Below are 27,483 nucleotides of genomic sequence, written 5' to 3' on the forward strand. Positions count from 1 at the left end.
GTCTTTAACTAAAAAATTTTATCTTTTTGCAAGAAATTGCCATTAATACTAATGTTTAAAAAATATTGAAAATACGCATTTTAATTATTCAAAACTCTTGATTATATGCCGTTATTCATTAAGCATGATAATACGGTTTCCAAGTAATGTTTCATTAAAAATAATTCTAAAAATTATGTTTTTATAAAAATATCTTACACAAAGCCAAAACAGAAAATATGATTTACAATTTAATGAGTAATCATTAGTTTCCAAGTTTTAAATTATTATTAGTCCATTTGTACTTACATGAAATCGGATAATTACAAATGCTTATGAAAATTTAGAAAAGGCCTATAAGTTACAAACCGAATAGAAACGTACATCTAATCTAAGATACTACATAAGACTCTTGAAAGTGTTTTATTTGAAAGCAGGAGAAAATATAAAGATGAAATGTCTAATGAGGTATCTTGGGGTAAGACAACAAAGGCCTCAAGCTGCGAACATAGAATCGATTTAATGTGAATATATCATTAAATGATGTTGAACTAATAAATTCACATCGTTTCTTATTTGCCTTCTTCCTCAATTGGATTTGCTTAGAATTGATCTTTAAAATTCAAACTACCATCTACATTTCCCTTTAAAGCTAATCGGAATAAGACAAAATGTAACTTTTTTTGTAAAAACAATGAGATAAAAGAAGTTTAGAAGTAATTATAGGTGGGTTACAAAACGCCTCGTACAATCGAAGACTGGTCGTGAATTTCGTTTTTTAAGATTGTATTTTGAGAAGGCAAGTAGTTTTAAATATCTCCGGCAATTTTTAGATGTATTTTTATTTGATACCATTTTTCCAGATTTTCAAGCGTGTAACAAAAGTAAAGTCCTCTAGTAAATTAGAAAGAGCTGGTATTTAAGATAATTATAAAATTAGAGACTATGATTCTTTAAACACCCTAAAATCTTTGAAAAAAATTAAGTATTTTTTTGAGTAAAATCCTTTTTGGAGATGTAATTCTGGTCTTTGCTTTGATTTTACTAATGAAAATTTAACCAAAAATTCTTTTATAATACCGAAATAAATAGATTCTCACAGACAATAATTAAAGTTGTTGTGTTATCCTCTATTAATATAATTTAAATAAATACCCTTAATGACTAAATACTTTAATAATGAAGAGCTTACGTCATCTTCGATGGCACAAGACAAAAGTGATAGGAGTAACCACACGCCTTGGTCTGGTAATTATGACTGTTGTGTTATCCTCTATTAATATTATTTAAATAAATACCCTTAATGACTAAATACTTTAATAATGAAGAGCTTACGCCATCTTCGATGGCACAAGACAAAAGTGATAGGAGTAACCACACGCCTTGGTCTGGTAATTATGACAAATGAAAAAGGGGAATATTTTGTAGTATCCAATAAAAGCAACAATTTACTGCCCTGGTAGGGAATCACATTTATAATTTCTTAAGCTTAGTTGGCTTGTAAATAGGTTTTTAAAAAGATTTTTTTTCTCAGGGAAAACTATTCTACTGTGGTAATCTTTTTAAATTAAAAAAATAAACTCATTCGACCAAGTTAGGGATATTTGAGGATATTAATGGGTGTCCAACTACAACGTATATTTATAATATCCACTTAACTTGGTTAAAAAATATAAAAAGAGACAAGAAAGAGCTTTAAAATGATTATAGTTCTTGATTGTTTGTAAACTCCTAAAGTAATTATAATCTAGTTGTTATAATCCAACAGGTCTCTTACACCTATTTTCTATAAATATTTTACTTGATAACACTAGTATTATTTTATTATTAAATTATTTTTGCATTTTTGCCTTTTTTTTTTAATTTATCTCAAATTGACATGTAATTCGGATGAGCCATAATATGGGTTAATACGTGTTTTAATGAATATTTTTGTTTGAATTATACAATAATAATGATTTTTGCACCCAAAATTTACGAGAAAATTATATCGTTTTACCTCCAAAAATCATAAAAAATAATAACAAGAGCCCCCCATGGGTATAAATGGGCTCTTGCCAATTGTTAAATGTATAATGGAGAAGAAACATATAGGGAAATACTCTTATTCAAAGGTTGGGATAGATGGGCATGCCTGGATACATCAAGTTCTTCCTTCTATTTCTTATGAATTATATATGGGTAAGCCTGTAAAACGGCACCTTGATCTTTTTATGGCTAAAATTAATACACTTTTAAACGTAAATATTAAACCAGTTTTTATTTTTGATGGTGATCCTTTAGAAAGTAAAGAAAAAACTAATCGGGAAAGAAGTAGGTTAAGAGAAAAATCAAAAAAAGAAGTTGAGTTTTATCTTAAAAAAAATGATGTTTTAAAAGCTAGAGATTTAATGAAACGGTGTGTAAGTGTTACACCGGAAATACTTCATTCAATTTTAGCATTATTAAAATATAATAACATTGAATTTATAGTTTCACCATACGAAGCAGATGCACAATTGTATTTTTTACAAAAAATTGGTTACATCGATCATATTTTAACCGAAGATTCCGATCTTATAGTTTATAGTGCTTCTAGTATTCTTTATAAATTTACAGGTACACATGTAGATGAATATAATTCAAATAATTTACATAAAGCAAAAGATGAAGATTTTAAAAGAAATCTAATGGATATTTGTATTTTAAGTGGATGTGATTATATCGATTCTATTAAAGGGGTAGGGCTAATAACGGCACATAAATTATTTAAAAATTTGAAAAGTGTAAAAAAAATTGTAGCGCATATGATCTCATTAGATAAAGAAGTCCCTACTGATTATTTAGAAGGATTTGATAAAGCTAAAACAACATTTTTACATCACATTGTTTATAACCCTTTAACTCTTAAAAGACAATTTTTAATCGAACCAAATTTTTCTTGCAATTTTCTAGGATCTTTAGAAAATCTACCAATTAAAATGGCTGCACCATTTGGGAAAGAAATGGAATTTAATAGGCATTTTATACCAATAAAACGCAATTCTTCTAAAGTTAATAGTGAAAATGATGATTCGATAATTGGGTTTGAGCAGGAGATTATATCTGTGCCAGAAACACCCACATCTCTACCATATTTTAATAAAGAATAATTAAAATGAAAAGTTTTATAAAATTTAAATATTTTTAATCATGGAGTTTAATTAATCATTAAGAGTATTCATTTAAGTTAAAAGGATTGTACAGCAGATTGCATATGTAAATGCAGTATAATTATTGCTGAAATAATGTTAAATAATTAACACCAAATGTCAAAAAACCCTCCAATTGATCTTACTATCACCTACAAAAAAGGTAACTTCTAAAACAAATCCAAAATTTCAAATAGATCTTCTGATAACATAACAAAAAAAATTAAAAATGAATTATTAAAGTGACAAAATTATAGTAACTCCTATATTGCCATATAAATGGGGGATTAATTAAGTCTAATGGGTGTGAAAATAGTATAGGTTTATGTAAATCCACTTAATGTCTAATAAGTCTTCATACAACAGCAAAATATAACAAAGATGTGATGTAGAACATATGTTAGATGTGCTTAAGCAGTAATTAATTATAATCAGTATGTTATATAATACTCTTTGAAGTTAACCAAATATTTACTCGTAGGACTAAGTCAATCAAAAATATAACGGTTACGATATCTTCGATGGAACAAGACAAGTTAGATTAAATAAAAAAAAAATCGGATTTAATGAAAAGTGGTTGCCTTACAGCAAAAAAAAAGGTTGCTCACAAAACTCTGGGAGGCCCCTACAGCATTTCTATCCCTTTGCCGACAGTCGGCGAGCCTTAGGACTAAGTGTCCCATTGACCTTGAGCTGGCGTTATATTTAGAGACAGTACCATACTGTCTTAGTTAGATTAAATAAATTAATATATAAAAAATACACTGCGGCTTCATTAATGTTTTATTCATCTTTTTTTAAAAAAAAAGTAAAGCGTATGCTAATTTAAGTAAATATGTCTTTATTAATGATGAAGATAGCAGGAGCACAGAGATGAGTAACTCCCCGAATTTACAAACATCAAAGAAAGACATATTAAGGGCCTTTATTAAATATCAAAGAACTAATTTTTAATACTCTAAATAAATAATTTAAACATGATTTTTAAAACATTTAATGCCCAGGAATAGTTTTTTCGTATATTTTAGATCAATTTGTGTGTTTCTGCTGTTTTTAAAAACCCCAAGAGGTGGATTTTTACTTTTATTTAAATAAAAAGCGTGATTTTATCAACAATTTTTCCCGCTAGTGATTTCTTGTTTTTGCTGTGTAACTTTCGCTCGAAAACACAAAAAATTGATAGCTAAAGTTTAAAGCAGCCCAATTTCCTTAATTATTAAATAAGTTGTATTAAAGTTGTAATTCTATTTTACTTTTGTTTTAGAGCGTCTGCAGGTTATCTTTAAGCCCATTCTAGAAATATATTCGACCATCTTTTTCGTTCGTAATAAATATTTCAAAGGTCTTCAAAAGGGTACGTGATCTGGATTACGCACAACTCTCTCACACAAAACCTATTTAATTTTTGTGTTTTTTTGATTTTACGCAATTAACTACGCCCATAATTACTAAATTTTCTAGATTGGAAGTCATCTCTTTTAAACGAACTCACATTTTCTTCCAAGGGTCCCCGTTATTTATATGTCAAGTCAAATTTTCACATTTGGTTTTTCCTTACATTTTTTTGCTTCATGAAATAATTTGTTTGTGCTTTTTTATTTCACCCATGGATCCAAACTTTTATAATTTCGAAATGGACACAGGGCCGTCCCCAGATACTTCAGAAACAATTCAAATATCTTCATTGGCTCTTTTAAAGATGATGAAGCACGGTAGAGCTGGAATTCCACTGGAAGTTATGGGTCTTATGATAGGTGAATTTGTAGATGATTATAATATAAGAGTTGTTGATGTTTTTGCAATGCCACAATCTGCAACTGGTGTTAATGTAGAAGCTGTTGATGCTGTATTCCAAGCTAAAATGATGGATATTCTTAAAGTAACCGGTAGACATGAAATTGTAGTTGGGTGGTATCATTCTCACCCAGGATTTGGATGTTGGCTAAGTTCGACTGATGTATCCACCCAGGGAGAATTTGAAAAGCTTTGTAAAAGAGCAGTAGCTGTAGTTATTGATCCTGTTCAGAGTGTAAAAGGTAAAGTAGTAATTGATGCTTTTAGAAATATTAACAATCTTGGGTTAGGTGAACCAAGAATTACAACATCTAACATTGGATTTTATAAACAACCAAGTTTTATTTCATTAATACATGGACTCAATAAGAATTATTATGCTTTTAACATAACTTTTAAAAAAAACGATTTAGAGCAAAGGATGTTACTTAATATGAACAGAAAGACATGGGCCTCAAATTTAAATTTACCAAATTTCCGTAGCAAAGAAAATTCAGAATTAATCAGCAAATACCTAAAAATGATAACAGAGGAGAGTAACATAAAACATGCAGATCTTGAAATGAGAAAAGTAGGAAAGGCAGATTTTAGAAAACATTTAATTGAAAATACAAATAAAGTTGTAGAAGATGAGATAATTAGCAATCTTTTACATTGTATTCATCAATATATTTTTCAATAAATAAACAAGGATTAAAGTATATTTTTTAATTTTTCTAAAAAGTATAATTATTAGTCTAAGATAATCAAAAGAAGAGTAGTTATTAAATACGGTTGAATTATAATTATTTAAGCTAATAATATTTTTATAAATACTCTTCTTTTGATTGTATTTGACTTATACTTAGCTTTAATAGCTATAACCCAACCTTTCTCATTGATTGATGGTGCGGCTTGGTTAAACAAAATATTTTACACACGTTGAAACTAAAAAGTTTGGAACATAAGACTTTTAGTCAATAAATTAACATTAGTTTAAAAAAGTAAAGTGAACATCTTCTCCTTTGTCCTTACAAGAAAGGGGAAACTTGCAAATTGCCATAAAAAGTATAGAACGGGCCAAGAGTCCCAACTCGAACCGAATCATAGATCTAAAAAATGGTATTTTATACAAGTAGTAATCATGCAGAAAAAATCAGGTAACCCCCACAAACCTTATAGCTCTCAATTCCTCTTGCCGCCTTGGACTAGGACTAAATGTCTCGTTGGCCTTAACTTAGAGTTTTATTAGAGCCAGTGCCACACAGTCCGGAATCATAGATCTAAAAAAAAATGTTCGGATTTATTTAAGCTGTAGTTGTTAATACTTGTTAGTTTTCTTCGTGTGTTTCTCTGTAACCCGGTCGGGGGAACCGCATTGCTGCGTAAACCCCCACGGCCCTTATGCCAGCTTAATCCCTCTGCCGACAGTCGGCTAGCCTTAGGACTAAGTGTCCCATTGACCTTGAGCTGGCGTTATAATTAGAGACAGTACCATACTGTCTTGGGCTCTCTAAAGACCCCTGCGCTATGCTTACGTAGGCTTTCTACTGCCATGGGAGTTATTGTTGCCGCCACTACCCAAGAAGATCGGTTGTTTTTACAAGGCCCGATCACGGCCTGATGCTAATCTTTTTATAGTGGGGTTATTACGACTAGCGCCCACTTTTGTGACGGCGTCCCGGTTATTGTTCTTTTACCAGCCCAAAAGAGGCTCGAACCCGGGAGGAACGGGAGTAAATCAGCAAGCCGACCACTAGCCCAACGCTGTCCGGATTCATAGATCTAATCTAAAACACTACTTAAGACTCTTGAGTTTGTCACACTCGATTACAGAAGAAAATCTGAAAAATAAACGTTTGAAAGTAGCATAGTAGCAAAAGTAAACAAAGGCCTGTTGGCTACAAAGATAGAATCTACATAATACTAAGAGCAAATATACGATGGTATAAAATACCCATTCTCCCCCATTTTTAATTTGATTTCTAATTTGCAAAATTTATATTTTGTGCTTTTTTTTTTAATTTAAAATATTTAATTATTTATGTTGACATCGAATCATCAACAATTCTTAAGTAGACATTCAAATTATTTCAATTGTTAGGGTACGTGTTCTTGAAGAGAAAAATGGCCGAAAAGCAGTCATCGAGCTGGTAGGCACATGTAATAAAGTTGTCCTAACGATTCTTAACAATAAAAATAGTGGAATTTCAACGCAAAAAACTTAATTCATGCTGATATTGTTTTATTTCACCCACAATGTTCAAAATTTATCGTTATTATTACATGTTTTCAGTTGTTTTATTCCCATAAATTAATTTCTCTTATTTTTTTCCCTTTAATGTTTGAATTTAAAGATTTTAAAAATATTCTTGAAAATACAACAGAACTCATAAAAAAAGTAAAAAATTGCTCTAAAGAAGACTCGGTAGAAATTCAAATGAGAATAGACAGTAATATTTATGCCCTTAAACTTATAGCCTCTAAAATGGAAGATTTAGAATCTAAAGAACTTTTTTTAAAAAGCATTCAATCTCTTTGTACGAATCCAAATATTACAGAAATTGAAACAATCACACAAAGAAAAAAATCTGTAGAAAACACACATAACAATGATGTTTTAGACACCGAATTGCTAAAAAATACCATCAAATTAAAGACAATGGCGGAAAACTTTTCTAAGAGTTTAAAAGATGACAAAAAAGCAATTGAAAAATTAGATAATAAAATGGGTAAAAATTCAGAGCAAAGTACTTATGGTTTAAAAGTTCTTGAAAAAAAGAATGCTTCTATTGGCATAAGCACAATAATGAGCTCTTCTTTTTTAATATTTGTTGTAATGTATTTAATTATTAGATTTGGCTAATATGTGAAGGGTCGTTGAGTTAAAAATTAAATTATACAAATTTTAAAGCTTCTTCTATTTTTTAGTTGTTACAAATTTAACCTCAAGGGTACTTCTGTGATCTTAATTATTAATGCCAGGATTTATTATAGAAGTGTAGACTTGTAGTAAAATTCGTATCCCCCGTTAATTCTACAGGGCCCTTTCCCGCAAGTCGTAATGCCTTAAATCTATTTCTTCCATTAACCTTAAACTGGCGTTATATTTATAAAGAGTGTCATACTGTCTTGATCTAAATTGCCAATTACCCAGCTTGGCAGTGTTTATCGCCTTCTTTTCGACCGATAAAAAGACTCTCTAAAGCCCTCTTAAACTTTTATGTTTGTATGTATACTTAAGTCTTGAGATAAATCGTTTTTTTATTTATGCTTTTCTTGAAAAAATCGTTAAGCTGCCCGCTACAGGCCATCACATATGGCATAATTTTTACTTGCCATTTATGAATAACAGCTTTTTAATTGGGTATTGAAGCATGGGCATGGTTTTCTTATTTATTAAATTATATATATCTAAGTTGTCTATTTTAATTAATTTTCCTTATTGTCTTGTGCCATCTTCGATAACGTAAGCTCTTCATCATTAAATTATTTAGTCATTAAGGGTATTTAGGGATTATATTTTTAGAGGATAACACAACACTTATAATTGCAAATGTCTAGATCTACTATTACAAAAAAATTAATATTTAGGTTTAATTAAAAAAGAAGCATCTTATTCCCAAGATGCTCATAGAACTTTTTTTCGCATCCACACCTTAGCTTGGAGACGAAATTTCATAGGGTTATGTATCCTATTGGTCTTGAGCCGTCAGTTTTTTGGTGGGGTTCTTTTCGCCTTAAGGCTAATTATCTAATATTATTGTACTATTAAATAGAATTTAATGACATGGGGGTAACTTTAACAGTACTATAAAATATTTAAAGTAAGATTTTGAGGTAAAATGTGTATTTAGTATTATATAAATCCAACTTTAAATGATATCTTATTATTTTGCCAGTAGATTTATATAAATCGTTTGGGCAATTAAATTATAGATTTGGGTATAAATACATTGGGTGCCCTTAAAATTTGCCAAAATTTTATTTTTACTACTTAAAATATTTATTGACATTAGGGGATTAATCTTCTCTGATTATAACAATTATATTTTAATTTAAATTTTTTAATTAATTGTGAAGCGAAAAATGGGAAAATATTAAATTTTAGAAAAATGGCGTTTGGGTATTTAATTATAAGTATCACTATTTTAGCATTAGAAAAATGGATTTATAGAAAGTTGTTCTCTTGTTTCTATAACTCCCAAAAAGCCTCAAAAGATTTTTAGTCTTCTTGTTTATAGCTACTTTGTACCTTGGGCTGTTTGCTCTTTGACCTTAACTTAACATTTGTTGGGGACTGTGCTAGGCGCTCTCGTGGTATTTATAACATAATTTCATTATAGTTCTGAACTAATAAATGAATTTTTTTTATATTTTTAAACATACACCCCCTTCAAAAGACTTCATTAAATAAATTCCTTGTATTTCCATTATAGCTGTTTCTATTTCGTTATTGCCTACGTTTATATTATAATCCAGAGAGCTTAAAAGAAGGCCTTCTAAATAATTTATATCAAAGAGTGAAAGTTGAAAATTTTTCATATGATCATTAGATAATTGCGCATCTATTAGAGATTTAGAAGCAACAATACAACAAACCAAATAAATCTCAGATATTTGAGTTAATTCAGTAAAACACGTTTTTATTGCATACTTCATTAAAAAGAGATAAGCTAAGAACTGAGATTTAACAGAAAAATTGGAAAAACTTTTACATAAAAAATTCAAATTGTATAATTTAACTCTTTTATCAAATAATTTAAATAGAATAGAAGTAAAAATAATGAAAGAGCAATTTCGGTTGTTAAAGAAATTATTTGCAAAACCAGCAGAAACGGCAGTCGATGGGTTTAGTTGATTTATATTCTTGCCAAAGAGATTACAATAATTATTGCTATATAAAGAATAGGGAACACTGTTAATTTTAAATATCATCGATGAACTTATAGGAGATTCAATTTCTATTATTGATTTTTTAGGTTTGGATTTTAGTTTTTTTTTGTTAATCGTTTCAAAAAGTGAAGCATTTTCTAAGCTTATAGATTCGTAAGGGTCAACAATGTTGCTATTACTGATAAAATGGCCAAATATTTTTGCTCTTTGTTGTTTATAATGCACTTTTTTTATTTTTAAATCTAAATCTTTCTTTTGAGCAATTTTAATAATCTTTGGTTTACTGTGGGATAATTTTTTCGCTTCACATATGTAATTATCTCTTTCATTTAAATTTAAATAATTTACCTCGTTATTATTTTCAAAAATATTGTAAGTTTTGGTGCTTTCTGTGCCTATGATCTTAGATAAAACTGTGTTAATGTTAACACTTACCTCTAAATTTAAAATTTTTTGTCGGTCAGGCATCTTTAAGAATTGAGGATTTATTTAAAAGTTTTTATTTTATATTTATTTATGTGGAATTGAAAAATTTTATTGTTACATTTATTGTTTTTTAAAATTCAAAGAAGGTGTCAAAAATAATTTGAAAAATTCTCTATGATCTATCATTTAATTCAAGTTAATTCTTTCTTATTTTTAAAATAAAGAAATTTGTATTTGTGAAACTTCTAAATTATTCTTACTTTTTATGTTAAAATATAAATATTCTGTGTTATACAACTTTTTAAATTCACTTCTATACTATTTGTATTTAATCAATATCATTTTGATTTTATTGATGTTTGATCTATTTAATTTTTAATTCGTGTTAATTTATCAAATCTATAAAATGCGGAGTTTTTAGATTGATAAATTAACACGAATTAAAAACAGAAAAATATATATTTAGAAAAGGTTAGGTGATATTGAACTAAATGAACCTTAATGTTTTTCTATTTTTGAGAAATAAGAGAGTTTTTAATTTGAATAATTTAAAATAGAAAATTTAAGAAAAAAATAAAATGTGAATTTTAATAAAACTGTGGCTTAACTGCTTGAACATATTCCTGTCAGTATTAAATGGATAAATGTTTATGTTGATGATTGATTGCATCAGTTTGTTGCGTTGTCGGTAATTAAAAATTAGATGGCAAATTTTAAGTGTTTAAAGGTATAAAAAAAAGGGTTCTACCTCTTATGAAAGTGTAAAATTTGTATTACCCAAAGATAATAGACGATCAAATAATAGATTCTTATGTGTTTAGATTTTATTCTGTGAAAAATTTTATAAAAACAATGGTGCACTGAAAAACAAAAACAACCTGAGCTTACTAAAATTTAAGAAAAAACAATAAAATAAGGGTTCTACCTCTTATGAAAGTGTAAAATTTGTATTACCCAAAGATAATAGATTCTTATGCGTTTAGATTTTATTCTGTGAAAAATTTTATAAAAACAATGGTGCACTGAAAAACAAAAACACCTGAGCTTACTAAAATTTAAGAAAAAACAATAAAATAAGGGTTAAAAGGGTTTATTTAACAGCGTAGTTTAATAATTCTTCAAATATTTTTTTAATTGGTTGCTATAAGATACAAAGCCAGGCCATTTCCTAAAAAATTTAATTTTTAGAAACAATAGGAAAAAAAATGATAATTAAGTGATAATTTAATGTAATGTGTAGATAAAATCTTTTATTTTAGAATTGAATGTATTGAAATTATCTCTTGCTAAATAAATCACTAGGAATTCATCAAAGTTATCATTGAGTATGTTAACACGTGTAATCCTAAATAAAACTTAATTTATTGTTTTTAGTTGAAATCCTATATATAATGGTTCAAACCATTTAATTCAAATAAATTTCTTATTTATTAAAAAAATGTCATCAGATCTATGTTTTAATGTTTCGAATTTTTTAAAAGTGACTGTTAAAAATTTTACGAGGGAAGAAATTCAAGAAAATGATCATTGTTTCTAAATAAATTTGAAAATGTGGTATGAACTAAACACAAAAAAGTGCAAGATAGGTATACCAGAGTTTAATAGGCAATAAAGTTTCTAAAATCTGTAGATTCTGTGTAATCAGTTAGATTGTATTTGTTGTGGTAAATAATTTAGCACACTCATTACAATAAAAAGACAAAACCCCATTTAAAAGTCAAAAATAAATCAAATGCTTTTAAATGATTTGAAAGTGTGGCTAAAAGCTAAAATAGACAGTATTTTATTTTTCTGTTGCTACAAATTATATAAAATGAATTGGTAAATAAAAAAATTTTCCTAAATCGTATAGGTATTTTTAATTAGTTGATAAAAACCCCAGTTGATTAATCTTGCTTTTTTTTTATTTGATTATGTATTTATAAGAGTTTATTGTCATATTTCTTTATTTTTCTTTCAAACAAATTATTTAACTTTTTTTATTTAAAAATATAGTCTATTCAAAGTATTTTTTGTTAATCGGTATTAAAGAAAGTCAAAGTCATGAAAGATTATTCAGAGTGTGTGATCACTAGCTAGAAGATTCAGCTCTTTGCCAAATTAAAGAAAATATTAAACTTAGAGATGAAAACCCCAGCTGCTATCTTCAATACAAGAATATAGTTCTTGGTGATAAAGTACTTTGCCCACATTGTAAATTAGCAAAAAAAACGGTAGATTATTTATCCACAAGGTGTCGCAGAATGTTAGAGCATAAATACAAGAGGTGCTAAGATATAAACACTTAACATTTTGCATTAGATGTTGTTTTAGGAGCTACAAGAAAGCGAGATCTCACCCAGCTCAAGTCTTAGTGGCTTATAATGATAATATAAAGATCAGAATTTGATACTCTAATCCAAACTGAAATTAAGATACTGCCACAATAGACCTGATTTATTCGTATATGACAAGAAGGGAAAAGAGATAGCACTAAATGAAGTTTGTATTTCCAATATTGATATATTAAACCAAGGAGAAAATTAAAAATTTAGCAAATATGATTTAATAGCAAAGAGATATCTCTTATGTGTAAATGTAAGGTAAAAACATTTCCATATAAAATGACCTGGGAAGTCATAGTTACGTCACTCCATAAGAAGTACAGTAGTGAAATAGGGGTTTCTTTTAATATTAGTGCATTCAACCAATCACTATTTCTAACGGACCCTTTTAATAGGCGGCGATGTCTTAAATTAAAAGGTGGCCGAAAAGGAAAAGGCGCACTGGTATAGAAGATGACAAAAGCTTAGGCGGATAAAAATCCCCGAAATGTCACAAAAAATAAAAGTGTAGCGGCTTAAACTTAAAAGACAAATTGGACATCTTGAGATATTATTTATTATTATATACATCAAATCAGCATAAAATTAAATTTTTATTAATAAATCAGGCGCGTTTGCTTAAAATATTTCGGTGGAAGAATCAAGTATTCACATCTCTATTGTGAACATTCAAAAGAAATCTAGTAAAATCTACTAGTAAAAAGATTATTCTTATGTATAAAATACATTTATTTGTGAGAAAGGCAATTTTCATATGCTTTGCAAAGCCAATTTTTCAATAATAGGAACCACCTCTTTTCACAATATTTGATTTTTAATAATTTAAGCTGGCCTTTTCTAATCAATTTTTATCTGCCAAAGAAAACATCTCTATCTATTAAATAAATCTTTCTAGTTTGATATTTAACAAAACATCTCTATTAATTATTTGTTTTTAATTTTGTAAATTTGATCAAACAAACATTTTTTCATATACTGAAAATTAAAATGTTACAATTCAATTTTCCTCTCATGGCAATTATAAATCAGTTATTCTTCAATAATAATTAAATAATTTACTTCTAGAATTTTCTAGAAGATTTTATACTTTTTAAATGATTAACAGGTAGTAGTAACCCCCATGGCAAAGCATTTTCAAACAAAGCACAGGAAACAATTGAAAGAGCTATAGAACTTGCAAAGGAAAATCGTAATCCTACAGTTGAGCCAGAACATTTAATAAAGGCAGTCACAGAAAAAGAATCAATTCTAGATGATTTTTGTGAAAAATCGGAATTAGACGATTTCAAAGAAAAAATAAATTATATGATAGAGTCATTTAAGAAAGATAAAGGCAAAGGTCTTCGGAAAATCTCTTCAGAGTTTACCTCAGTAGTTACTGAATCAAATTTGAAGGCAGTAGATTTTATTTCCTTGCATATTATAATTTTGTGTCTCTTAGATATTCAAAGAATACTGAAACTATTTAAAACCCCCACTATTTTAACGAAAAGGGTAGAAAAACATATTGCAGCAACTAGTTGTGATTTTAAAAATAATGATGGGTCAGAGGATAAAATGTTGGAATTTTCTTATGATGTTGTAGATCTTGCGAGAAAAGATCTACTTGATCCAGTAATTGGAAGAGGTGATGAAATTAGACAAATAACTGAAATTCTATCAAAGAAAACTAAAAGCAATGCTATGCTAGTGGGTAAACCAGGTGTTGGGAAAACGGCTATTATTAATGGAATAGAACAGCTAATAGCTAGAGGGGAATGTAAAATACTTGAAGGATATAAAATTTATAACGTAGATGTTGGTTCGTTGGTAGCCGGGACTAAACACAGAGGTGAATTTGAAAAGAAATTTTCAGCATTAATTCAAGAAGCTCAATCAAACAATAAAGCCATTCTTTTTATTGATGAAATCCACACTTTATTGGGTGCGGGCAGAGGTGGGGGTTCTTTAGATGCATCTAATATGCTTAAGCCAGGGTTAGCTAACGGCACTTTGAAAATAATAGGAGCAACGACATATGATGAATATAGAAAATATGTAACAAAAGATGCTGCATTTGAAAGAAGGTTCGTGAAAGTAAATATTAAAGAGCCGTCGGCAGAAGATACATTAATTATTCTTAGAGGATTAAAAGCTTCATTAGAAACACATCATGGTGTTAGAATTTCGGACAAAGCTATGAAATATGCAGTTTCAGTAGGGAAGAAGTATATTCCAAATAGAAGATTCCCTGATTTGGCCATTGATTTAATCGATACGGCTTGTGCTTCAGCAATTATTAGTTTGAATAGTGAACCATTGGAACTGATTAGATTAACAGATAAACTTTGGAGCCTTGAACTTGAAAAAACTGGCGTTGAATTGGATATTAAGCGCGACCCAAGCTTGGAGGAAAGTTTGCTGACAGTTGATCTTAAAATTGAAGAAATTAAAAAACTAATTGCTCCAATCGAAGATGCTTATAATTCTGAAAAGGGGCATCTTATAGAAGCTAGAGATATTAAAAGGAAACTTGAGCAAGCCAGGAATCTTTTAGAAAAAGCTAAGAGAGAAAATGACAAAAAAACTGCGCATGACATCCAAAATACAATAATCCCATTTTTTGAAGAAAGATTAAAAGAATTTGCTCATGTTGAAGAAATAAAGCCAATTCATGTAGCAGAAGTATTATCAAGGCAGAGTGGAATTCCAATAGCCAGATTAGCAATGAAAGAAAATGAAAAACTACTTGTTATGTATGATAGAATCAAAAGCAAAATATTTGGACAATATAATGCCGTTGAAACTGTTGTAAATAGTATTTTAGCTTCTAAAGTAAGTTTAAAAAAAGATAAAAAGCCGATCGGGTCATTTTTATTTTTAGGGCCAACGGGTGTAGGTAAAACTGAATTATCTAAGATTATTTGTGAAGAGCTTAATGATACTTATGAAAATATGGTCATTCTTGACATGTCTGATTACTCTAGTGAAATCAGCAAAACTAAATTGATTGGTGCGCCAGCTGGTTATGTTGGGTGCGATGATGGTGGTACATTAACAGAGCCAATTAAAGAATGCCCATATAATGTAGTTTTATTAGATGAATTAGATTTAGCACATCGCAGTAACCTAAATATCCTTTATCAGTTACTTGATGAAGGAAGAGTTGTTGATGGAAGGGGTGTTAAGGTTTTATTTCAAAATACCGTTATAATTATGACATCCAATTTAGGACAAGAGTATATTACAGATAAAGGCTCTGATATAAAAAAAATAGAAGGTGTGGTTTTAGAAAGATTTGGCCATTTTTTAATTAACAGGATTGATAATATTGTTGTTTTTAAACATCTTTCACAGGATTCACTTACAAAAATATTTCAGATTGAAATTGATGAATTAAATAAGAAATTAAAAGAAAGAAAAATTACTTTTTCCTTCTCTAACGCTGTAATTTACCATGCTGTTGTATCATGTAAAAATTCAAATTATGGTGCTAGATTAATCAAAAGGTTTGTCAAAGATAATTTCATTAATGCAATTACGAAAATTATACTCGAAGCCACACCATATCCAAAATACAAAAACATTAAGGTATTTTTGAATGCGGAAGAAGAAGTTGGAAAAAACACCGGCAACTACACTTATGTTATTGAATAAAAATGGTTTGCACAAATTTTTCTAAAAAACATATTAATAAACTATATATAAATTAAGTAATGGTTAAATGTCATTGGGGATACAACCCAAATTTTAATTACATTTAATAAACAAATATTACACCTTAGGCACTTTTTGAACAAATTTAATTAACGTTTAGCATAACTTTATCGTTCATGTTTATGGATCTTCTGAATTTACTTCAGCCGTGCCTCTGCCATCTTCTCTGCTAGCCCTCAATTTACTTTCGAGTATCTTCTTTTCAGACCTGTCTTGCGGTTTAAGAAAAACTTCATAAAGTCTTCTTAAGAACTAGTATTAGATGTATGTTTTAATTTTAGTTTAAATCACCATTTCACTCCTGCGGCTTTTGTAGAAACCCACGATTTCAATTTATTACATATAGAATTGTTTTCACCTTTCTTTTTTTCTAATAATCATCTCCTTTTTAATTAAATTGCGTTTTTTAATTTTTCTACTTAACTCATTAGAACAAAATTGGGATCCCAGCTGTTTTCCCATATACACTTTACAATTCTATGTTTTAAGATACTAAATCAAAATTGGGATCCCAACTGTTTTCCCATATACACTTTACAATTCTATGTTTAAAAAAACTAAATCAAAAATTTGAGTTGAAAAGCTTTTATTTGTAAAATATTAAAATTAAACAAAAAACCAATTAATCTTTTGGTAAGAGCAATTAAAGACCCAAAATTTTATATAATAGGTGCATATTATGATCACTAATTGAAAAAAAAAGATTCTGCTTTTCAAAACTACTCAAATTATATGAAAATATTTATGGATGGAACTAAGAAAACCCTGATTTCTATATTATCAAGTGAATGACTTGCTTTTCGTTATTCTGTGGACAGTAGTAAATTTATTGTGGGCGATAAAATATGGCACAACAAGACACAGTAGTTGATAAACCGAAACTAAAAAGGCCCAATTTATACAGTAATAATTACCTGTTTAAACTATAAAATTCTATAAACTAAAATTTTTTTTGAAAAGTCAAATGCCAAATACTTTTTTTAAACAACTATATTTTAGTTTTAATTAGTTTCCCACCTTAAGAGTTCTTTTAAAGCTTATTGTCAAGAAATTACTTGTTTCGGTCCTGTGTAATCTATGTTGTTTTATTAAAGAGTTTTTAGTCTTGTTATAATACTCATCTTAATTTTATATATAAAATTGCTTGGAGGAACAGAATAAGGGAGGTGACCTTTGCCATACTATTTAATGGCATAGATGTAAATATTATTTTTTAAAACTTTATCAAACTATTTTTAATAATGGGTTACGGTTTTAGATAGAGGTGCATTTAATTTATATTTATCATTTTTTACCCGGGACAAATCAAATATCACGCAAGAACAATAAAAAAGTTAAAAAAAGGGGTCCTACAAGCAACATCTGAATAAGTCTTGTTTCAATACTATAATCAGTCACTGTTTCTATTTCAATGATCCGAGCTGTAAAAACCAATGCCACTCCTAGATGATAAGCTATTATGAAAAATATACTTGAAGAAAAAGGCCAATCTTTCAAATAAAACGAGCTTTGTGATGGCAAAATTGGAAACTTATCATAAATTTTTTTAATTGCAAGTAAAAGCAGATCCGTGTAAAAAAAGCACAATTTTGAAAGTAAAGCAATTGTTATTTCTGCCATATAAATATTTGAAATAGCTGTATGTGGGAAGAGAGATGCATATCTTATAAAAAAGTACTCATCAGGCTGAGTGGGTAACTTAAAGTACCAAAATGTGGAAATAAAAACAAAGACATCAAGACTACCCAAGGCATATTCTGTGATTATTGCTTTAAAGATATCGGGAAAGTGCTGTGGTTGACAAACTTTATATTTTACACACCAAAGAGAAATGCTGAGAAAAAAAGTACATGGGATAATAGAGAAAATAAACACTAGTAGGCCAATAAAAGGGAAAAGAGTTATTTTAGTGTCTAAAATTGCATTTATAGAAGATAAAGGGCTGGGGAGGTAACTTATTTCTTGACTATGAATAAAAATAAACAAAATAACAAAGACTATTTTCAAGTAAGTGTTAAAGCGCATGATGGGCTTAAAAATAAAAAGAATAAACAGCAATCCCTACATCAAATCTTTATATGAACACTTTGTACTTTTTTCTGGTTTTGAAATAATCCAGTGTTTAATATAAATTTTATTGAATAAGTTTTTTTGAAATCTTAAGAAATCTAATTATTAAATAAATTAATAAGAAAAATAAGCGGGTTTTTAAACACAAAATAAAAACTTGGAATTACCTACCTTAAGCAATCCCAGGGGTTTTTATTTCATGTTGTAGCAGTCAACCAATAACAATATCAAACTAAAATATTATTATCTTGTGCCATCGAAGATGGTGTAAGCTATAGATTATTGAAGTATTTAGAGCCAAATATAATAAAACGGCCGTATTTATTAAATATTATTGGCTTAAATAGCTGAAACGCAACCTTTAGTAATTAAGAGGATTTAACGGTTAAATTTATAGGTGATTACACAAAAATTATGCCAAAAAACGAAAACAATTGAATATAAATGTTCTTATAACATTTTATTTTTCAAAAATTGTAAATAGAATTTAATGACTTGGGGGTAACCTTAACAAAAATATTTTTCAGAAAACAGAAAGTAATCCCTCCTTAAGGTTTTATCATTAATTTGCTCAAATTGATATTTTTTGAACTTTGACACAAATACTTATTTCATTATTCTTTTTCAAAACTAACAAATTGCTTCAAATATTTAATAAAAAACCAAAAATTAAAACAACTGATAAAAGTAAAAAAATTATAATTTAAAAATTTAAGCCGGGCTATTGATTTTACGTTCTTATTTAAATAATAATCATATTTTCATTTTTTTGACAGAATTGTCAAGTGGTTGTAACAAACGGCCTTTAAACCTAGATTACTACTCGTAGAGGCCCTATCTATTTGTTATAGAACTTGTGGGAGTTTTACTGCAACACCCTTATTCTTCTGTAGCACAAAAATTATACAAGATTCTGCCTAGTATCTTTATCTTTTACCTTAAAAAATTCTCACATGATCTTTGGCTCAGCACAACAAAAACCCAAATTTAAAAAATGTAGAGCGCCGCACAACCTCTTTTGCCAAGACGTTTCTATTTTTTCTAAAACATCCGTAGTAGTGGACTAGAGAAAGAATCACAGCACTCAGCAGTCAAAGTATGATAAGAAACAAATGCAATGGCAGAAAGGCTTTTATTCCTAAAAAAACAGCACACCTTTAAACCTGGTATTAACGGGATATTTCCAAAATGAATATATAAGACACGGAACAAAAAAGAAGGAAGTAGAAACGTGAAATGGCTTTAATGCCTTTATTAGTTTACTATCTTTAGATTTTTGCTGACGAGCTATTTTTACACAGGGTAAGAATTTCGGATTTAAATCCATTAATTGATTATACACCGTGCCTTATCTGTGTTATTTTGATTTAAATCTTAACATTAAGGTTTCAAATAACAAAATATATAATTAATACTGTCCTTGCCACATCGAAGATGGCGTTACCTCTTTATTAAATAAGTTTTTTTTCTTTTTTAAGTAGGAGATTGAGGTAAATATGTGTATTTAATTAAGTTTAATTGTTAAAGTTACCCCTATGTCATTAAATTCTATTAACAATAATATATATCTAACTTTCTATTTATTTCATTTATATTAATAAGGGATTACATAGCAATAATTATTTATTTTTAATTTTAAAAGAAAAGCCAAATATCGATTTTGAGTGTTTTGGTTGCCAAACCTTCTTGATAACAAGAAAAATAATATTAAAATGGGTTTTATTAATTGTATCGTAAGAAATGTTTATAAAAAATTTATTGGTTTTTTTCATCCCACAACAACTGTAATGATCCAGTGCAAGTGATATTGGAATACCTAAAATAATAGATTCTGACACACCCTTTACTTGTTCATTTATACCTTCTATTGCTGCATTAAACAAGTAATCCGCCGTTTGTTCAAATGATGCAAGCATCAGTGTCGATGTTCTCATTTTACCAATTCCAAACCTTGTAATTCCCAAAATTTTACCTCTAAAAGACATCGTGTCTGCTAGCAGCATGACATGCCTATGATCTACTTTTATTCCATGCTTACCCATTGTATATTCCACTTCTTTAATGATTATAGATCGAGCTGCTTCTATTCCAAGTGTTTTTTCAATTTCTAAAATATCATTACTTAAAGTATTAGTGGGCTCAATTCCCGCAACGTTTATAACGTCCTTAAAACACTTCCCTTCTATTAATAATTCATATTCTTCTATATTCTTATCAACACAGTTGATAATAACTCTACTTATTCCATCCAAACCGGATATTTTTATATTTAGAAGTTGCTTTTTTATTTTTTCTGCTAAAAATAAACTGCTTTCTTTTACTCTTTTTATTACATATTGAATTCCATTAGCTGTGACTTCAATACAAGTACATTTTAAAGCCTGATTTAATAAATTGCAGATTTGTTCTAATGTAATTTCAATTCTTAATTTTTTAATTAAATCAAAATCGATATTAAAAATAATTAATAATCTATCAGAAGTTATAGAAACAGCAATATTATTTACAATTTCTCTAAAAATCAACTTTTCTATTCTACTCTTAACTGCTTTAGCACTTTCTATTCCTTTTATAAGCAGTTTACCATTTATAATAGGAGTTGAAATATTAGCACTAGCATTAATTATTTCTTTTAAACGTGGCACACCTAAAGTGATATTCATACTAGAAACACCAGCAAAATGAAAAGTTTTGAGAGTCATTTGAGTTCCAGGTTCCCCTATACTTTGACCTGCTACTGCACCCACAGCAGTTCCGGGATCTATTATAGTTGAAATTAATTTATTTTGCAATAAATTAAAGAATATTTTTAAAAACAAAATATTCTGAAAATATTTGTAAAATTCTCCCCTGAAGAAAAATGTTGCGTTTTTATTAATATTTAAAAATGAAATTAAATCTAAAATAAACTTTTCACTAATTAATTTCGAAGTTATAGAATTCTTAGAAATCGAATCTAAAAGATCCACTGTAAATTTAGATATAAATAATTCATCATTTTTAACCAAATTATTAAAATGTGAATAAATAAAACTTGCAATATCAAAAGAATCCTTCAAAAATCCCCCCTTAAGCCTAACTTGGGCGTTTTCATCTTCAATCAAGGCAATATTTGAATTTTTTATTAATTCTTGAATGTTGGGATCAGGTTCTTCAAATATTTTACGAAACTTGTGATTTAATTGAAATTTAGAAATCGCATCTTTTAAAATCCACTTTAAAAATTGTTCTTCTTCATTTTTTAGTGTTTGTACATTATCTTCTCCATATTTAAATTGTACCAAATCTTCAGCAGAATTTCTAACGGTGTAATCATATTTTACACTTAAATCTTCCAATGCTTTCATAAGCCTGCGTTGCATGTATCCTGTTTCTGCTGTTTTAACCGCAGTATCAACTAAACCTTCCCTTCCACTAACTGCATGGAAAAAAAATTCAAACCCAGACATTCCAGAAAAGAAACTGTTCAAAACAAACCCCTTACTTTCTGGAGATAAACAATTTAAAGGGAAATGTGGAAGAGTCCTTTTTATCATGCCATTTGGAATTCTATGACCAGAAATAATTTGTTGACCAACGCATGCAATCATTTGACTTACATTAATCTTTGATCCTTTACTTCCACACTCTTGCATGATGATTGGACTATTAAATGAATTTAATTCTTTTATACAAATATTTCCACATTCTTCCCTTATTCTGTTTAAACAGATATTTCATTTTCAATATTTGGGACTTTTTCTAAAATAAAATTTTCAACTTTTTCATAAACTTCATTGATTATTTTTAATTTTTCATTTATAACACTTTTACTCGGAAAAACATCATCTAAGCCAATAGAAAAGCCTATTTCAGCTAAATATCTTGAAGTTAATTTGGAAATACAATTCATAGCAAAAACTGCACATTTTTTATTGACTTTTAGCAGTTGATACAATAAAGAGCCCTTTCGATTGTCACCACCAACAATCGATTTGTCAAGGCGCCCTCTAATATAACGGCTATTTAAAATTTCAACATAACCATCATTCATATCATCTTCTGTCTTGTAATTCCTATTTTTAGCACTTAAATTAATGACATTTTTTTTTAAATTATCGTCATTCGTGCCAAATTTATCTAAATTAAACCCTCCTTGTGTCCAAATTAAATAATTTGCATCAATTTCAAGATTAGACATTTCACTTATATTTTTAGTTTTACAGATTTTGTTCAGAGGTCTCCTTTTTTCAGCAGTTTCTCCATAAGATAGTGCCGTTTTTATTAAAATTCAAAAACTTGTTTACCCGTAAACAATTCTACTGGTGATAATACAGTGGGTTTTATTTCTATTATACTTGCCGCCACATAAGAACAGAGTTGTGCAAATCTTTCTCTTGTAAAAAACACATTTTTCCCAGTAATCAAATAAGATCCAGTTATAAAGTCCTGTGTGCAACTAATCAAAGGCTCCCCATTTCCAGCAGTACAAATATTATGCTGTATGCCCATGAGGGTTTCAGCTTCTGCTCTTGCTTCAAAAGTTTGGGGTAAATGAATATTCATTTCATCTCCATCGAAATCTGCATTATACGGTGTACAATCACATTCATTAATCTAAATGTTTTATGACGATGAACTTTAACTTTATGTGCCATAATACTCATTCTGTGTAACGAGGGCTGCCTATTAAATAACACAATATCATCATTTTGTAAATGTCTTTCTACCACATCTCCTATTTTTAATTCTTTACTTTTACCATACATTAAAAACCTCTTAAACTCTTTTCCTTTTTCATCTTTAGAAATAACATAATTGGCTCCTGGCCATTTATTTATCCCGTTATTGACCAATTCGGTTAAAAATAGTTTGTTAATTGTATTTACCTTTTCGGGGATTGTTAATATCTTGGCTATCTCCATTGGAATACCAACTTCTTCTATGCTTAAGTTAGGATCTGGGGATATCACAGTTCTCCCACTAAAATCTACCCTTTTCCCACTTAAATTACATCTAAATCTTCCTTGTTTACCTTTTAGTCTTTGTACAAGTCCCCTTATCGGTGTATTGATCATATTAACGGATGGTAAATCACTGTTTATAAGTAAACTTACTTGTAGCTGCAGATGATCCCAATCTTCATTTATTAATGTAATAGAATTTCCTTTTTTTATACTCTCCTCTAATAATTTATTTGTATTTATAATCTCACTTAATTTTACACTTAAATCATCTTCATTAAAACCCTCTTCTTGCATATCAACACTGGGCCTTATACAACTTGGGGCAACGATTAAATTCTGAATTATAAGTGTTTCTGGGCTCTCCTCCATCCAATAAATTGATAATCTTCTTCTGCTACCATCTTAAACAAATTTAAACAAGTCTGTGGATTAATTTCAATAGATTTTATATCCCCTTTATTACTTTTAATTTCATGATAAATTCTAAACCCTGTATTTTTCTTAACGGTTCCATTAGGAGCTTTACATTTATGACATATCTTAACATTTCTACATTCATTTTTTATTAAATCAAATTTTATTGGTTTTGTAAAAATTAATTTCTGTTAAAATTAATCAATAAAGAACTACAACTTTTACAAATGCAATTCAAAATAGAAATTGTGTGTTTTAAAAAGCCAATGTGGTAAACTGGTAAAAACAGTTTTATATGCCCAAAATGGCCAGCACAATTCTGTATGTTTTCCTTGCAAGTACTACATATGCCAGTTTTTATAGAAATCCCCATTCTTAAATCTAATGGCCCACCAGAATACGGCAATCTGGTTTCTACATCGTAAAGAGTTCTACTATCTAAAGTAACAACACTTAATTTGGCTATTTGTTCTGCAGATAAAACATGGAAAGACATTGCTTTTATTTTATGTTTAATAGAAGAATCTTCAATTTTACCAAGCATAGGGATTTTATAAAATTTTATTTAAAAAAATAAAACTTATGAAAGATTTAGCAGCCATAAGAAAACCCAACTTAAATAAACCTGCTAAGAATAAAAATTGGGATTAAATAACTCCTTTAATTACATAAAATGGTTCTAATTGTGCCTTTTTACTCTTAATGAATTATAAAAACATGAAATGCAGCAAATTATATACAAGTAGAACTGAAATTGGCATGAGGTTTAAACATAATATGGTAGCTGTAATAAAATTGCTTGAGGGCCATACTTGCAAAATAATTAAATTTAATTAAAAATCTCTGTGTTTTAAACAAGAAAAGTATTAAATAAATAGCTCTGTCTTGTGCCATCGAAGATGGCGTAAGCTCTTCATTATTAAAGTATTTAGTCATTAAGGGTATTTATTTAAATAATATTAATAGATGATAACACAACAAGCTCTTTTAATATCTAAATTTGGATATATATATTATACTTAAATAAATACCGATGTTTACCTCAAACTCTTTCTTCTAATAAGTTTTCAAATAAACTCAATTAATATGAAAAAACATTTAATAAATAAATTTTAATGTCTAATAGGTCTCGGAAACAACAATTAATATGAAAATAGAATTAATAAACAACCCTTTATGCCTACCAGAAGTACAGATTTCGTTATTTAAAAAAGGTTTAAATAAATGAATTTTAATTCATTGACCAGTATAAAATCTCTCAATATGAGAGTTTTTATTATAGCTAATGTATGTATGATGAAGTATAAAAATAGAATTACTATTTTTGATACCATGTTGTTTAACACATTTTTTTCAATGTAATATATGGCCGTAACATTTTAAAATATAGTTGAAAGCTTTTCGAGTGATATTTTAAAGTATTCAAATATGTTATAATAATTACTCAAAACAAGAGCAGTATAAATTAGTTGGCAGATTCTAGATTCCACATCATAAACATAGAGCAATTTTAGAGGTGTTTTTGGTTTAAAAGTGATTATTGAGTACGACAATAATTTATAGTGGTTTAAATAAAAATTAAATGAAAAATATTTGTTTTTATTAATTAATTGGGCAATTATGTTAATAAAAATTAGTTTGCTAAAATATTTTAAAGCTGCATATAAATTATACTTTGATGATCAAAGTTATTTATTTAAGGTTTTAAGGGCCCCTTCTTTCATTTGTTAGACTCTCGGGTGCTTCACCTAGCAAATATTTTGCCATCTTTTATATCATCGTGCTTATTTCTTTTGTATGTCTTTCTATTCATGACTTCTCACCTAACAAAAAGAGCTTTCGAAAATCTTTTCTAAGAAACGTGATTAGATGTATAGTTCAATCTTAAGAGGAACCCCATTTCACACCAGTACCTCTCGTAGAATTCTGCGACTAAGAATCCCTGGATATTTCATATGGACTTATTTTACCTTATATTTAAAAATAAGAGCTATATCATTTGCTATTAAAAAATATTTTCCAAATTTTTCTTTTTTGCTTGGAAAAATATATCAAGCTTAGAAATACAAACTTCATCTAATGCCGTATGCGTTTAAATTTGGTTTATTATAGTAAGACAGTATGGTACTGTCTATAATTAAACGCCAGCTCAAGGTCAATGGGACACTTAGTCCTAAGGCTAGTCGACTGTCGGCAGAGGGATAGAGATGCTATAGGGGCCCCCAGAGTTTTGTAGGAAACTTCTTTTTTTGCTGTAGGCAACCACTTTTCAATAAATCCGATTTTTTTTTTGGTTTATTATAGCAGTATCTTAATTTTAGTTTAGATTTTAGAACAGATGCTGATCCATAGATTTTTTTTAGCCACCACAACTTGAACAGGGTGAGATCTCGCTTTCTTGGAGTTCTTTAGCCTATATCTATTGAAAAAAGTTGAAAATAATCATAGCAAAAGCATTTATTAAATAATGTTGGATTTATTAGCTATAATCCAACCAATTTTTATAATTAACACCCGAAAATAATCTTAGCAAAGCATTTATTAAATAATATTGGCTTTATTATCTTTAAATCAGGGCAAATGCTTAGTTTTTACATCTCAGGGCCTCTTTCTGTTTTAATCTGTATACATGCCCCCAACATTCTGTGACACTTTGTAGATAGATGTTTTACCGTTTTTTGTTAACGTTCAATGTGGGCACAGTATTTTATCTCCAAAGAATATATTGCAGTATTGAAGGTAGCAGTAGACTTCTTTATCTCTAAGTTTAATATTTTCTTTAATTAGGCATGAATTGAATCTTTTAAATCTGCTGATTCGCCATCAAAAACTCTGAAAAATCCTTCATGACATTGATTTTCTTTTAAATCGATTAACGAAATTTTTATTTGTGCTTTAAACAAGACTTTTTATGTGTTTGCCACATGGCAACTTATGCTCTTATCAAGATATATTTTACTTAATTATATCCATGTCAATCTTAAACTCAATTTTCTTTATTCGGTATTACATTAGTATTCTTTTTGTAATAATGGCAAATAATAGAGCACTCTGTAAAAACAAAAACATTTTTAAAAATGCCATAGTTACAATATTGGTATCAACATAAGCTTTATTACTTCAGAAAAACTTTTATTATAAATCGCAAGGCATCAATCATAGTCTAATTAAACATAAATTTATTCTCTACAATTTAAAAAATTTTAAAAAAAATTTAATTTATGTATGCCCTAATAAAAAATATGGAGTTGCGTAAGTTGAATATTTTTTATATTTTAGAGATCGTTTCAGCCTCAAAAATAAACACATCACAATCAGAAGCACTAAAAGAAGACGATTACATAGACTTCCCTGACTTTGAAGATTCCTCTTTCGATGTGATGAAAATATTTTCAAACTCAGACGAAAGTGATGAAAAACTTTCAACTGATTCAAATCTGAGCTCTGTTTGCGAAGTAGACGCAGAAAATTGTGAAAATTCGACAATTGAAGGTTCGGGCCAACCCCCTTTTCAACCACATTTCAATGATAATTCATTCGATCCGGCTTTTGTAGCCTTAAATTTTTTTTCAGGATTAAATTTACCAAGCGAAAATCCCCAGACAGAGATGTTTTTGCAAGATAGACTGGAAACTCTAAATGTCCCAGAATTTGTGGAAACCGATACAGACCTAGAATTATTACTAGAGACTCCATTATTAGATCCTAAAGGCTTAAATGCAAATCCTGACATTTCTTCAAAGCTTTTACCAAGTGATAACGGTAAATTAGACCAGTTGTTATTTATAA

The 27,483-nt window shown here is 28.7% G+C and overlaps 2 protein-coding genes and 2 pseudogenes across 2 annotated transcripts; 2 read left to right on the forward strand and 2 right to left on the reverse strand.

Moving 5' to 3' along the window:
- Positions 1-4,755: 4,755 nt before the first annotated feature.
- LOC143922117 (uncharacterized) lies at positions 4,756-5,625 on the forward strand. Its single transcript, XM_077445368.1, has one exon. The coding sequence runs from the start codon at positions 4,756-4,758 to the stop codon at positions 5,623-5,625; it is 870 nt and encodes a 289-aa protein (XP_077301494.1).
- An 8,500-nt stretch (positions 5,626-14,125) lies between these two features.
- Positions 14,126-15,933, forward strand: LOC143922118 (chaperone protein ClpB-like). Its single transcript, XM_077445369.1, has 2 exons — positions 14,126-15,827; positions 15,905-15,933. Exons 1-2 carry the CDS (start codon positions 14,126-14,128, stop codon positions 15,931-15,933), a joined length of 1,731 nt encoding a protein of 576 aa, XP_077301495.1.
- A 4,156-nt stretch (positions 15,934-20,089) lies between these two features.
- On the reverse strand, positions 20,090-21,969 carry LOC143922115 (DNA-directed RNA polymerase III subunit RPC1-like; annotated as a pseudogene).
- A 628-nt stretch (positions 21,970-22,597) lies between these two features.
- On the reverse strand, positions 22,598-23,391 carry LOC143922116 (DNA-directed RNA polymerase III subunit RPC1 pseudogene; annotated as a pseudogene).
- Positions 23,392-27,483: the final 4,092 nt, after the last annotated feature.

Source organism: Arctopsyche grandis, unplaced genomic scaffold (genome assembly GCF_051622035.1).
Source record: "Arctopsyche grandis isolate Sample6627 unplaced genomic scaffold, ASM5162203v2 HiC_scaffold_400, whole genome shotgun sequence".
Classification (NCBI taxonomy): Eukaryota; Metazoa; Arthropoda; class Insecta; order Trichoptera; family Hydropsychidae; genus Arctopsyche; species Arctopsyche grandis.

Bases quoted from the DNA above. Each gene is read 5' to 3' on its own strand.
- LOC143922118 (XM_077445369.1), top strand. From the start codon at position 14,126: ATGTTGGAATTTTCTTATGATGTTGTAGATCTTGCGAGAAAAGATCTA. The intron at 15,828-15,904 runs GTGTGGTTTTAG...CATCTTTCACAG, and splicing joins TGATATAAAAAAAATAGAAG to GATTCACTTACAAAAATATT.
- LOC143922117 (XM_077445368.1), top strand. From the start codon at position 4,756: ATGGATCCAAACTTTTATAATTTCGAAATGGACACAGGGCCGTCCCCA.